General features: G+C 42.5%; 1 protein-coding gene across 8 annotated transcripts in view; it reads left to right on the plus strand.

Annotated features, from left to right (window-relative positions):
* DMXL1 (Dmx like 1) overlaps nucleotides 1-15,134 on the plus strand; it is a 151,963-nt gene that overhangs the window by 73,499 nt on the left and 63,330 nt on the right. For all 8 annotated transcript variants that reach the window (XM_053294358.1, XM_053294360.1, XM_053294359.1 and 5 more), the window contains 2 exons: nucleotides 2,450-2,547; nucleotides 4,249-4,414. In XM_053294358.1, coding sequence (XP_053150333.1) covers nucleotides 2,450-2,547; nucleotides 4,249-4,414 — 264 coding nt within the window. The remainder of the gene's footprint in view (nucleotides 1-2,449; nucleotides 2,548-4,248; nucleotides 4,415-15,134) is intronic.

Below are 15,134 nucleotides of genomic sequence, written 5' to 3' on the forward strand. Positions count from 1 at the left end.
TGAGAGGGATTCCCTTTTCCTTTCCAACTGCCTTTGCATTCAGATCTCTTTTGCTGTTGCTTCCTGTTTGGAATTGGTTCTTTCAAGAACTCTCCTTTAAACAAACAAACAAAACGGACGTGGAATCAAAAGGGGGAAATAAATTCTTCAAGAGGTGTTCGGAGTGCAGGGTGAAATTGCCATCCCAAGGCTGCCATAACTCCTGCTTAATTTGTCTGGGGGAATGACACAACATAGCAACCTGCAAGATTTTTATGTCCTTCTCCAAACATACCAGAGAAAATCATGCTCTTGGGTTACATGCTGCTTTATATGATGACTTCCTGAGTCCTTCGACACTGTGGGAGACTGCTCACTCCTCATTGAAGTCTGTGTCAATTCCAAGGGCTACAGATGTTAAGCAGTCTACTACTGGCATCCACTACTACTGTCGCTTTGAAACCACAGACTTTTAAGCCCCCCAAACCACTGGGAGGCTCTTCTTCTCTACACTCCAAAAGCCAAAGAGAAAATGCCACTCCTCTGATGGGAGTTCTTCAGCTCCGGCACCGAAGAAACATAAAAGTCTGGATTCGGCAATAGACAAAACCCCCTCTCCATCAGGACTGCAGACTACAATATCTAGCAAACAGCCTGCAAAGACCTCAACATCGACTGTGTTTACGACATCGGAAGATTCACGACGTTTGGCATTGACTCGTTCAATGCCAAAGCCATCGGCGTAGACAGCATCAATACCCCAGCATTCAGCACCAGTTACTCAGAATCAACCTTCGACATTGAGGCCAACCATGCCTGCAATATACGCACTTCACTCTTCAATTTCTCCAGCAACAACGCCTATACAATCCCCTACTCCATTGACTCCATGGTTGAATCCTATCTACATTGAACACTAGAAAACCTGCCTTTCTCAATGACTCAAGGTTTTGTTGTTCACGGTTACTGTTTTTACACCTATACATGAGAACAGAATCCCTGCTATTAACGAGGGCCATCTGTAGTTGAGCTGTTTTCCTTCATTGCTTGTGAAGTATCAGTTGGTGTGTTCATAGGAGTTAAAAAGTTTTGTCTAGAGCAGTGCCAGACACAAGTCTGCCATTCATTTATTTTGTTCATGAAACTGCTTTCTCAAGTTAAAAATAAATAAATCTGTTCCTATATTTCAGTGGTCATGTTTTGAAGATAATATACTTTGATGAAAGTGAAAAACCATGAAAAGGATTAGAGTTGCATGTATTACTTCTTTAAAAGAGGCCTAGTGTCTCAGAATCAGGAGAGAATGCACATTCAGGAAATCACAGGATCTTCGTTCATGCACAATAGTGGATTCTACACCTGTGCAGTAGCCTTGCAGTGGAGTTTTCAAGCTCCTCGAGGCACTCCTGCTCTGCCCCTCGCTCACAGTGCAGCAGTTAATTTGGCAGTTAGAGCCTCTAATGCTCAATTCCTTTCAGATCACCATTGTGTTGTCCTCACCGGGATGTCACTCTTGAGAAGTGAAGTTCATTTCTTGTATGCTTCAAGGCTGCTTTTTACTTGTTGCAGGAAATTATTGTAGAAATCTTATTTTGAATAACTTCAACTCATCCCATGCTAGTGGTGTGCACGGAACCGGCGCCTGCCAGTTTGAAGGTAGGGGGAATAGCTTTAGGGATTGGGGAGGGTGCTCTTACACGCCCCCCCCCCCATGCACATGTTTCCCTTGCTGGTGCTGTGTCTAAAAACAGTCCTGCGGAGCGGCAGCGTATCTCCTTGCTGCCCCAGTGTACATTGGTATAGAAGTGCTCAGTGTGCGCACGCACCAATTATTTCCAGGTACTTATGGCCTGAAGTACACTGGGGAGGCAAGGAGGTACACTGCTGCCCCGCGGGACCGTTGTTAGACACAGCAATGGCAGGGGGAAGCGTGTGCGGGGGCAGGATAAGAGAATCCTCCCCAGTCCTTAAAGCTATCCCCCCACCTTCGAGCCGGCCAAACAGCTCGAATTTCCAACTGGTTCAGAGGTCCAGAAAAGGGCCTCTGAACTGTTCGCGCATATCCCTATCCCATGTCTCTTGAAAGCTACTAAATATCCCTTCTACCAAACAAGTTGTCGCTAGCAAATTGCATTTAAATATAAGATGCAGATTAGTTACAATCATCTAGCTCCTGTTAATTTTCAAAGTTGTTTGACAGATATAACAAGTAGTACTTTATTTTACTGTGAGATGCTGATGTTTATAGGACAGCTTGTAAGAGATTAAGGTCACATTTATAGTGATAAACAGCATTGACAAAAAGGTAGGTTTTTTTTAAAGTTCAATTTAAATCAGCAGAAAAAAATTTTCTCAAAGAATTACTCCAATATGCTTGCAGATATTTGTGCATTAATGATGCTTAAAGAGGGTTTTAATAAAATGATTATATGAAACTTTGTAATGACTGGGTACACTGTTATCTTCACAGGTTGCCAAAGCAGCCTTTCAAAGAAGCAATGATCCGCTAGATGCAGCTATTTTTTACCTTGCAATGAAAAAGAAGGCTGTGATTTGGGGTTTATACAGGTATAGTTAAGTTATTAGACTTTTGAATGACTATCTTTGCTGCTTTACTTAGTTTTCATCAATGAACTATAGCATTTTAGAAGTGTCTGTATATAAACTTATATTTCCATTGTTCAGTATTGATGTCATAGCTAGCACAGCTGGCCTCACCTGTGTGTTACATTTCATAATGTGACTACTATCCTGAGGACAGAACTGGAGAAACCCAGGTGTCTGAAAATGTATGAGTTTCCCAATAGTTTAATCCTGTTGCCTGAAAACTTGAAATATATTTTGAGCCCCCTGTACAAGACACTGAGTAGATCTCCTCAATGGCATTTTCTTCAAATTATATTTGTGGTGTTGTGCTTGTGATCAGTGTATTATAATAACTTCACTAACTTGAAGCTGTCAACAAAAGAAAAATAATGCAAATGTAGAGTTGCTTATCTTAGTTTGCACACCTTGTATAGTGTCATTGATTGCGCCTGATATGACATTTCACACCGCAGTTTTTAGACTAAGCCATATGCTATATCAGAAAATTGCATGGTAATCAAAACTCCAATTTAGGAAATATTCTGCTTCATGGGCTCATTGAGGTACTGTATCTACAATTAAAGATGACTACCCAAGAAAAAGATCCTTGGTAAAATAATAGTCTGTTTCGCACCTGTAGATCTTAAAACCTAGGCAAAGCATAAACCACCAACATTGCATTGATTACCAAGGGCATTTCATGAAATATGATTTCAAGGAGCATTAGTTCATGGGAGCATAATACTTAACGGTGAGAATAGTCAAGGGTGTGTGTATTAATTTGGAAAAATAAATCTGCATTTGGATCTCCCTCTGCTTAAACCTACTTTCCTCAAGGAAAGTAAGCTTATAGATCACCCGGCTGTGTGTGTGTGTGTCCTCATCAACTTCGCAATGCCTGGACCAATACGAACCAAATTGGGTACAGTTGTAGGAACACATAGGGACATTTCAGCAGTGTAGTTGATGATGTCATCCACTCCAATTCAAGATGGCAGACGTGTGAACATTTGAGGCCCAAGTGGGCTAACTTGTAGACCATCTAACTGATTTGAACCAGATTTGGTACAGTTGTATTGAGTGACACATAGGGACACCTCAATGGTGTGGTTTGTGATTATGTCATCCACTCCAATTCAAGATGGCAGACATGTAGACGTCTAAGGCTGAAGTGGGCTAATTTGTGAGGATGGTAATCATCAGTTAAGGTTACAGTGAAAGGAAAGTAGGCAGATTAGTTCTTACCAGAACAGGTTGTTTATCCTAAAATGCCCATGATTGTACATATTCATAACTTAGGGGGGAAAGCATGTAAGCATTCTAGTCCTTGCATAATAGGAAAGGCAGTATTATATAGAACATGCTTGCTGCTGCTTCAATCTATTGTTAATTTTACTCAAATGTATACTTAAATCCATTCTCTAATCCTTATGTTTGAGGAAAAGAGAGAAAATCTAGCTAGCCAACTGGATTAGTGAAATTTTACAAAATCTGTAAATATCGTGAAAAACATGACATTTCAGCTGGAAAGCATTTGGAAAATTTCAGATCCTGTAGAACTTTGTGCTTGAACTTTGAGTAGGGAGTAGCTGTGATATTTGTGTAATTTGCACACATTTTTTGTTGCATATATTTGGAGTTGAACTTGGCCTAATGATGTATATAAAATACTTACATTTTCAGGTCCCTAAAAGAAACTAAGATGACCCAGTTTTTTGGACAGAATTTTGCTGAAGATAGGTGGCGTAAAGCAGCACTGAAGAATGCTTTTGCTCTGTTAGGCAAACAGCGTTTTGAACATTCTGCAGCATTTTTCTTGTTGGCTGGTCACCTAAAAGATGCGGTTGAGGTAACTTGTCTTGAAACAATATTTTTTTAAAACAAGTACAATCTTATATAATGTATTTGTATCACATTTCTGCATCCTTTAGTTCTACAAACACTGCTTTATTTTGGGCTTAAACATGATTTGTCTTTTTCCTTTGTGAAATCTGTTCTAATAGTATGAACGGAATCTGAATTCTGCTTTATGGTTGCAGTCTAGTGAGATACAGCCTTCTGCATGGAAGCACAGTTGTGTGTGTGTCTGTTGTCGGCTAGAAGGATTAAAAAGCCCTGTAATGTTTTTATGTCCTTCAGTGTGATCTTAGATCCTTCGGAGTCAGACAGTATATAAATTAATTAAAGAGAGAGAGAGAAAGCTCTGTTGAGCATTACTGACTGTGCCAGTCCTGTGCGTGTGCAAATTATCTGGACGGTGGCCTCTATGTGTTATAATTGTAATGAGTTCTTATGGTAAAAGGTTATATTTGAAGCCCTTTCAGTCTCCTGTCCATGGCTTTATTTATTCATTCATTCATTCATTCATTCATCACATTTATATACCGCCCAAACTTTCGTCTCTGGGTGGTTAACATAAAACAATTAAAACACATATAAAAAGATAAAACAATTCAACAATTTAAAATCAATCACAAAATTAAAACCAACAAATTTTAAAAGGCTTAGAAACATTGGTTAAAAAGATGGGTTTTTAGATTTTTATTTTTTTTTAACTTGCCAGAGATGGGGAGGATCGTATCTTAGTGGGGAGTGCATTCCACAATCTTGGGGCAGCAACCGAGAAGGCCCATTTCTGTGTAGCCATCAGACAAGTTGGCGTTAACTGGAGACAGACCTCCTCGGATGACCTCAATGGGCGGTGGGGCTCATAGTGAAGAAGACACTCTCTTAGATACCCAGGGCCTAAGCTGTTTAGGGCTTTATAAGTTATAACCAGCACTTTGTATTTTGCCTGGAAACCTATTGGCAGCCAGTGTAACAATCAGCAAAGGAGTAATATGGTCTCTCCGAGATGACCCAGAGACCAACCTGGCTGCTGCATTCTGAACCAACTGAAGTTTCCAGACTACATACAAAGGCAGTCCCACGTAGAGTGCATTACAAAAGTCAAGTCTGGAGGTCACCAACAGATGTACCACTGTTTTGAGGTCATTGATCTCGAGAAACGGGCACAGCTGGCGTATCAGCCAAAGCTGATAGAAAGCACCCCTGGCCACCGCCTCAACCTGAGAAACCAGGGAGAGGTGTGGATCCAGAAGTACTCCCGGACTGCAAACTTGTTCCTTTTTGGGAAGTGTGATCCTGTCTAGAACAGGTAGATCAAAATTGTCTGTGGAGTTCTGACCCCGCACAATAAGTATCTCTGTCTCATCTGGATTCAGCTTCCAGTTTATTCTCCCTCATCCAGCCCATTCCTGCTTCCAGACAGGCATTTAGGGAGGATATGACATCTCCTGAAGAAGTTGACATGGAGAAGTAGATCTGGGTGTCATCAGCGTACTGGTAACACCCAGCTCCAAATCCCCTGATGATCTCTCCCAGTACTTTCATGTAGATGTTGAAAAGCATTGGAGAAAGTACGGAGCCTTGAGAGACACCATACTTACGCTCAGATTTCAAAGAGTAATCGACACCATCTGGAATCTTTCCGAGAGATAGGAGTGGAACCACTGTAAAACAGTGCCTCCCACCCCCAACACCCTCAGACGTTCCAGAAGGATACTATGGTCGATAGTATCGAAAGCCGCCGAGAGATCCCAAAGGACCAACAGAGTCACACTTCCTCTGACAATTCCCAATTGGAGATCATCCATCAGGCCGATCAAGGCAGTCTACATCCCATAGCCAGTTTGAAATGGGTCTAGATAATCAGTTTCCTCCAAGACCGCCTGGAGCTGAGAGGGCCACCACACTCTCAATTACCTTGCCCAACCATGGGACGTTGGAGACAGGCCTATAATTGCTCAACTCTGAGGGATCTAATGCAGGCTTCTTTAGAAGAGGTCTAATGATTGCCTCCTTAAGACAAGGAGGCATCCTGTCCTCTCTCAGAGAAGCATTTATGATTTCCACCAGGCTGTCTATAACAGCCTCCCTGCTAGATTGAACAAGCCATGTTGGACAAGGGTCAAGAGAACAAGTGGTAGGCCTCACCTCTCCAAGCACCTTGTCCACGTCCTCCGGAGTCACAAACTGAAATTGATCTAGTTGAATCACATAAGAGGAGTTGTTGGACACCTCCAGTTCAGTCATCAAATTAATTGTGGAGTCTCTATCTAGGTTGGCCCGAATCCGAGAGATTTTATCTGCGAAAAACACTTTAAACACATTGCAGCAGGTAACTGATTACTCCAAATTCTGGTTCAAGGACGGAGGGAAGATACTAGTCCCATCACAACCCTGGCCTGAACAACTCTGCTGGACGTGAAATCGCAGAGGCAATACGGGCAGAAAAGATCCGCTTCTTTGCCGCACATATCGCCTGAGCATAGATTTTTAAATGTGCTCTATGTTGTAATCTGTCAGATTCGAGTTGAGTCTTTCTCCACTTGCTCTCCAGTCGCCTACTTTGCTGCTTCAGCCCCTATAGATCTTCCGTATACAAGGGGCCAATTTTGAAGCGGGTCAGAGGGGACGCTTGGGAGCAATCGTGTCTACTGCCCTGGTGAGCAAGTTGTTCCAATTCTCAACCAGGGCATCAATAGGATTACTGGCAAAGCCAACATCTAATCCCTCCAAGGCTTCTTGGAATCATACTCGATCCAATAACCTCTTTGGGCGGACCATTCTAATAGGCCCCTCGCCCCTGCAGAGGTGGGAAGTTGTTGTAAGTCCAACCTTAACCAGATGATGGTCCATCCATGACAATGGGGAAATCAAAGGAGTCCGCACCCACAGAACACCACCCTGATCAGAGTAAAAGACCAAACCGAGTGCGTGACCTGCAATATGTGTTAATCCAGAGAACACTTGGGATAGGCCCATAGTTGTCATGGCCACTATGAACTCCTGAGCTGCCCCGGACAAATTGGTCCTGAAATGAAGATTGAAGTCCCCCAGTACTAAAAGTCTGGGAGACTCCAACATGAGTTCCGCGACCAAGTCTGTGAGCTCAGTAAGGGATTCCATTGGGCAGTGGGGCGATCGGTACACCAACAGAAGTCCCAATCTATCCCGGGTCCCCAAACTTAAGTACAAACATTCAATACCCTAACAGGGACCCTGGTAAGGGAGATGTTATCCTCCCTTATGGTTATCTTATGATTACGTATGTAAAACAAATCTGTACTTGTACATGCAAGGTTGACTTCAAAGAATTATAGACCACAGGGCTATCTCTGGCTGTATAGTGAAACCATCTGTCAACTAACGTTCCTTCACTCACCCTACAAAAGCCAGGTGTGATAATTCAGTGCAAACATAACAGATCCGGATCGTGATCCGTTGGCATTCATGAGTAATGGGTACTGTGCCTGTGCAGGGACCTCACTGATAGATTTATTAGCTCCTCGCAGCATCCCTGTGCCATGTACGTGCTCAGTGTGTTGGATATTTTTGACAATTAAGGTGCCATTTTGATCAGTTTCTTTCTGACTGCCATAGTGTCCACACCTCATAGATTGCTGCGCCTCAGATCTGAAAGGAAATGAAAGTTTTCATGTTAGTTTTAATGTGGGGGATGTTGTGTCTTTTTGGACTGTTTTAAACAACTCTTTTGGATTCCAGACTTTGAAATTGTTGATTGGGAGACTTTGGAATGGCTACAGACTACTCTTATCTGATGCTGGAATTGTTGTGAGAGGAGAGGTGGTCTTGTGGTAGCAAGCATGACTTGTCCCCTTAGCTAAGCAGGGTCCACCCTGGTTGCATATGAATGGGAGACTAGAAGTGTGAGTACTGTGAGATATTCCCCTCAGGGGATGGAGCCGCTCTGGGGAGAGCAGAATGTTTCAAGTTCCCTCCTTGGCTTCTCCAAGATAGGTCTGAGAGAGATTCTTGCCTACAACCTTGGAGAAGCCACTGCCAGTCTGTGAAGACAATACTGAGCTAGATAGATCAATGGTCTGACTCAGTATATGGCAGCTTCCTATGTTGATTTGCTTCACGTTTGCTTAAAACAACAATGGAAAATAAAACTACTTTTAAAAGATGTAAGGAGTACAAAGCAAAGCTACCATCTACTGATGGTCCTGACTCCTGTCTGCTGTGCTTGGGGGAACAACATAACCTAGCTGCATGTAAGATTTGCATGGCATTCTTAAAGCCAACTCTCAAACATCAGGCTCCCCATTGCATGCAACATTTTTATGATTGTGCTTTGTGCCCCTGATGCTGAAACCGGGATCGAGTTGGGCATCAATGTTATCTACAGAATCGTGCTTGGTGTTGTCTCCAGGACAGGATCTGTGTACTTGCAGTCTAAAACCTTGTCCCCTTCTCTATTGACTACGAGGTTAGAGCAGTTTTCGTGTGCCCGAAGGAGCTACCTTAGAAGACCCTATTTATGACATGGTGACAGCAGCACAGTCCTCTCAACAAGTAGCTCTGCCTATGCTGCCAGTTATATCTAAGGCGGCTCAATCAGCATGGGAAATCCCGCAGACTTCTGCCCCGATATCCAAGCGTTTAGAGGTGCTTTACAGAGTTCAAGAGGAGGACAACACATATCTCTTAAAGCATCCTGCCCCTAACTTATTGGTTGTGGACTGCACAGCATCTTCGAAGTCTGGACATCACCACTCAACATCATCTGATAAAGAGGGCAGAAAGATGGACTTGCTAGGCAGGAAAATATAGTCTATTGCTTATCTCTCCATCTGAATTGCAAATTATGCGATCTACATGGCGCAATTCAGCCACTGCTTGTGGGATAACTTGCAACGGAAATCCACTTCTCTCTCTCCTGAAGACTTCTTGAAGCATTATAATGAAGTTCTGATTAAATCTACGGCAGTCATCAGGCAACGATTAAGTACATGTAAACATCTTGCAGAAATCGAATCTCAGGCGATGGCAGCAGCCATTACCATCTGAAGGCATGCTTGATTAAGATCCACAAACCTTCAGAATGATATCAAGGGTAGCGTCGAGGGCCTGCCGTTGGATGGCAAAGGTCTGTTCAGTGAAGCAACTGATACTATTATGGAGTCACTTTTAAAAGTCACCTTAAGTGGTGCAGCAGGGAAATGCTTGACTAACAAGCAGAAGGGTGCCGGTTTGAATCCCTGCAGCAATATAGGAAGATGCTGAAAGGCATCATCTCATACTGTGCAGGTGGAGGCAATGGTAAACCCTTCCTGTATTCTACCAAAGAAAACCAGAGGGCTCTCTGGGCGCCAGAAGCCGAAATCAACTTGATGGCACACTTTGTAAAAGTCAAAATATAGGGCAAAAAGCTTTACAGTAACAGCTGCTACCATACAAAGCTCTTCACACCACCATCCTTATGGGTGGCAGTGCTCTACATTCAAGCCTGTAAGAACCACCAAAAGCAATATAAGCCATACCAGTACAGGTGCTTCGGACCAAAAGAAAACAAAAAAGCAAGGGCCATATCCCAGCAAGGATTCTGCAACGCAGTCTCTTTGACATACTGGATATCCACTGCAACCATCTTCACAGCCAGTCAAAGCAAATGTCACCAGCTTTGTAATTGCCAATACCATCAAACTGGCAAGCCATGACTGCATGACAGCATATAACATCAGATAGATGGATAATTAGAATTACCACTGGTTATGCCATAGAGTTCATAATTTTGCCACAATTCTCGGGCATGAAATTCATGCCAGCAACTCTGGCATTACTCGAGGAGGTACGGGCTCTGTTGGAGAAGGGGGCAATTGTCACTGTGCAGTGGACAGAGAGACAAACCAGATTCTATTTGCACTATTTTCAGATTCCGAAGCAAGATGGAGGAATTTGAATGATTATGATTATCCAATGACTAAAGCTATTCATTGATATACAATTCAGAATGATAATGTTGCAGGGCATTTTACCGCCCCTCACTAGGGAGGAGCGGCTCGCACTGCTAGATCGCAATGGGAAAATATGCGTTTTTTTACATTGGTATTCAGATAGTTCATATTATTATTATTTCTTATTTATACAGTCAGATAGGTGTTATTGACTGGTTTGTTTTATCCAGACATCGAGTCCTTCCCAAGGACCTGGGATGGCTGAATTTTATTGTCAGTTGTTATAGATATCATCACAGAATATAGGCTGTTCCCAGTAAAGCTGCTTTTTGTAATTGGCTGATGGTGATTTCTGTGGCCCCTATGGTGTTGAGGTGCTCTTCAAGGTCTTTTGGGACTGCACCCAGGGCGCCAATTACCACTGGGATTATTTTGGTCTTTTTCTGCCACAGCCTTTCAATTTCAATTTGTAGATCTTTGTATTTGGTGATTTTTTTCTATTCTGCTATCCCCTGGTATTGCTATGTCGATTATTTTCACTTGTTTTTCTTTCTTCTCGACTACAGTTATATCTGGTGTATTGTGTGGCAGATGTTTGTCTGTTTGTAGTCAGAAGTCCCATAATATTTTTACATCTAGCACTAGCACTAGCACTTACATTTATATACCGCTCTATAGCCGAAGCTCTCTAAGCGGTTTACAATGATTTAGCATATTGCCCCCAACATTCTGGGTACTCATTTTACCAACCTCGGAAGGATGGAAGGCTGAGTCAACCTTGAGCCCTTCACTGAGTCAACCTTGAGCCCTTCAACCTTGAGCCCTTCATCTTCATTTTCTTCAACTTTTTCAATGTTATGGTCCCACCAATTTTTGGCTACAGGTAGCTTGTATTTTTTGCAGATGTTCCAGTGTATCATCCCTGCTACCTTGTCATGCCTTTGTTTGTAGTCAGTCTGTGCAATCTTTTTACAACAGCTGATTAGGTGGTCCACTGTTTCATCTGCTTCTTTACAAAGGTGGCACTTGCTGTTTGTTGTTGACTTTTCTACTTTTGCTCTTATTGCATTTGTTCTTAGTGCCTGTTCTTGCGCAGCCAGTATTAAACCCTCTGTTTTTTCTTCAAGTTGCCATTCTTAAGCCATTGCCAGGTCTTGGTGATGTCTGATTTTCCACTTATATTGTACAAATACTGACCATGCAGTGGCTTTTTCCCCATTTTTCTGCTTGGATCTTGACTTGTTCTTTCTTGTAGGCCTGCTTTGTTTCATTGGTGTTGAATAGTTTCGCATTATTGACCATTTGAAGTGCATCTTCTTCACTGTCCTTGATATATTCTTCAAGGCCTCTTTTCTCCTCCTCTACTGTTTGATGGACTTGCAGCATTCCTCTTCCACCTGAGCTGCGAGGGAGGTATAGCCTATCTACATCACTGCGGGGGTGCAGAGCATGATTGATGGTCATGATTTTTCATCATCATCATCATCATTAATATTAATATTTTAATATAAGTACATTTATATCTCCTTCCTCCTCTAAGGAACCCAGAGTGGTTACATGGTTATGTTTTTACTCACAACAACCCTGTGAAGTATGTTAGTCTGAGAGATACGTGACTGGCCCAAAGTCACCCAGTAAGTTTCATGGCTGAATGGGGATTTGAACTCTGTCTTAGTCCAACACTATAACCAGTCCTAGTCCAACATGCTAACCACTACACCACACTGGCTCTGTGTGGTTCATATCTAGGGTTCTATGGAAATATCTAAGCTTCACTATGGGAAACGCAGTGTACCAATTCTGGGTGTTAGCCTTTGGATTATCCACTGCTCCAAGGGTATCCACAAAGTGTATGGCAGTTACCATCTCAAACGTATGCACTCAAGGCATTGAGATTTTTCCATCCTTAGATGATTGGCTCCTGGTAGGTCAAGACAGAAAAGAATTACTTATGCAGATCCATTACGTCCCGACTCTTTCAGGGATCCCAGAGTTCAGGTCAACCGGAAGAAGTCATACCTGCAACCAACCACGAGAATATCTTACATCTGCTAGATGCTAATACAAAAAGGGCATACTTACCAAGAGAACACTTCTTCCAAATCCAGGAGATGTTTATTAACTTCAGCAACAATCTGAAACAAAGATCAAAACACAAACACTATTGGGTTTTATGGCATCTTGTAACTCCATAGATGCCTGAGGATGCATCAACTCCAGTTATGATTTCTTCAGGTATTCTGGCCCAATGTGGATAGTCGATAAATGCTCCTGACTATTTCACCGGCTGTCACAAAGTCATTGAAGTGGTGGATAGTGGAATGCAACCTTTTAGAGGGGGTGTCCTTTCAACTACCCTCGCCTATGAAGTGGATCACCACCAATGCATCTGACATAATGCAGTGCTCATTGTGGCAAACATCAGGTTCAGGGCACGTGGAATGCACATTAGCATCACTTACATATCGGTTTCCTAGAGCCGATTGCAGTATTTCTGGCTCTCAGGTCTTTGTACCCATTGATTCAAGGCAACGTAGTTCAAATACAGCTTGACAGTACTACAGCCATTGCATATCTCAACAGGCAAGGGGGCACAGTTTCTTGCTCCCTGTGTGCACTCAGCATCTATATATGGAACTGGTGCATTGCTCACCAGGTGCACCCAATTGTCATCCATATCAGGGAGATCAGCAACATACTGGCGGACGACCTCAGCAGGTCTACTCTAAGATATCACAATCACGAGTGGGAAATCAGCCACCTTTACCTACAACGTCTCTTCAACCTGCGCGGGACACCACAGATATACATGTTTGCAACAGCAGACAACCAGAACTGTCCACATTACTTTTCCAGAGTGGGCCATGGACGAAGTTCCATGGGAGATGCATTTCAACACAATTGGGAAAAAAGGTCTTTGGAAAATGTTTCCATCTCAGCCATTTCTCAACAGAGTGGTGGCAAGGTTGATTCAGGACAATATGAGATGCATACTGATAATTCGGTGGTGGTCCTGCCAACCATAGTTTGCGTCTCTACTCAGACTGTCTAAACAGACATTTTATCACATACCACAACATCCAGATCTTCTGACAAGGGATGCGGGAAAGGTACTGCAACCGAATTTAAGAATTCTTCATTGAACAGCATGGAGAATAGTTTATTAAATAAGATATTGCTAAACAACCGTAAGCCTTCTACTAGGAAAAACTACTCTTGCAAATGGCAACACTTTTGGAAATAGGTTGTATTACATTCTATCAAACTGCGCAAAGTGTCTATGAGACACTCTGCAGGTGCTACTTTATCTAATGAGCTTGAAGAGCTCAGGTTTGGCAAACGTTTCCATAAAGGTTCTTCTCACAGCAATATCAATCAGATATAAAGTTTGGGATGGTAAAACTATTTTCCTCCATCTTGCCTTCAAGAAGTATTTAAAGGGGCTTAATAATCTGTTTCTCTCCTATTGGTAAACCTATGCAGTCTTTCACTAGTATTATCTACTTTGATGGAGGGTCCTTTTGAGCTGTTGGAATTGGCTACTTAGAATCTGCTGTTTTGGAAAACTACCTTTTTGGTGGCAATTGCCACAGCATGCAGGGTCAGTGAGCTCTTTGTATTGATGTCCTGTATACAGTTTTCTCCCTAATAGGGTCATCATGTGTATGGACCCAGACTTTCAGCCTAAAGTTGTATCTGACTTTCATTTGAATCAAGATATAATACTGCCCACCTTTTTTGAAAATCCTGCCACAAGGTTGGAGAAGTCATTTCACTCTTTAGATATGCACAGTATCTTTTGTATTGCTTAAAAGAAACACATAGGCTACTTGTCTTACGAAGCCTCTTTGTTTGCATAGGAAAGACCAAGAGCTGTAAAATATCATGCCAGAGGTTCTCTCATTGGTGGTGGAGTTGATATTCTTGACTTACAATTCACAAGCTTTACAATGCCCTAGAACTATAAAGGTCCACTCAGCTAGGGTTTATGATTCTTCAGCTGTGCATCTGTCTGGGATTAAATTCCAGGACATTTACGTGGTGGCTACATGTCATCTCACCTGCCCTTCATTACTGCTGCTGCGACAGTGGTGGCAGTGAATATATATCGCTCTTCAGCCAAATTTTCAAAGTGGTTTACATAGAAAAATACATAAATACGATGGCCCCCTGTACCCCAAGGGCTCACAACCTAAAAAGAAACATAAGGTAGACACGAGCAACAGCTACTGGAGGGATGCTGCACTGGGGCTGGATAGGACCAGTAGCTCTCCCCACTGTAAATATAAAAGAATTGCCACTATAAAAGGTGTATCTTTTCTCAGGGTTATTAAGCATTATGCCATAGATTTGTGCACTGTTGTAGAGGCACATTTAGAGACGAGTGTCCTGAAAAAGATACCACAATGATACTTACCTAGCTACTGCACCCGTCTCCTTGAGGGACAGCTCACTAATCACCCATCACTCATGAATGCAAATGGATCATGATCCAGATAAACAGGTTGCTTACCTGTAACTGGTGATCTAGAAGTGATCCATTATCATTCATGAGACCCTCCCAAGGCTTCCTGCTGCAGTAGTGTATCTGTAAAAAGAAAAGAAGAAAAAAGAGAAACTTATCTCTGACCTTGTTCAACAGATTATCGCCAAGACTGATGGTCATTCCAGGAACTGATCAAAAGGGCTTATTCAGTTATACAGTTCCGATGGCTAGCACTATAATTATCTATCTATATAATTCGCTAAGACATACCTGTGGCTAATCCCACACGTGACAGCTCTCGCGAGAGTTTGTGAGCGAGG

The sequence above is a fragment of the Hemicordylus capensis genome, chromosome 2 (assembly GCF_027244095.1).
Source record: "Hemicordylus capensis ecotype Gifberg chromosome 2, rHemCap1.1.pri, whole genome shotgun sequence".
Taxonomy (NCBI): domain Eukaryota; kingdom Metazoa; phylum Chordata; class Lepidosauria; order Squamata; family Cordylidae; genus Hemicordylus; species Hemicordylus capensis.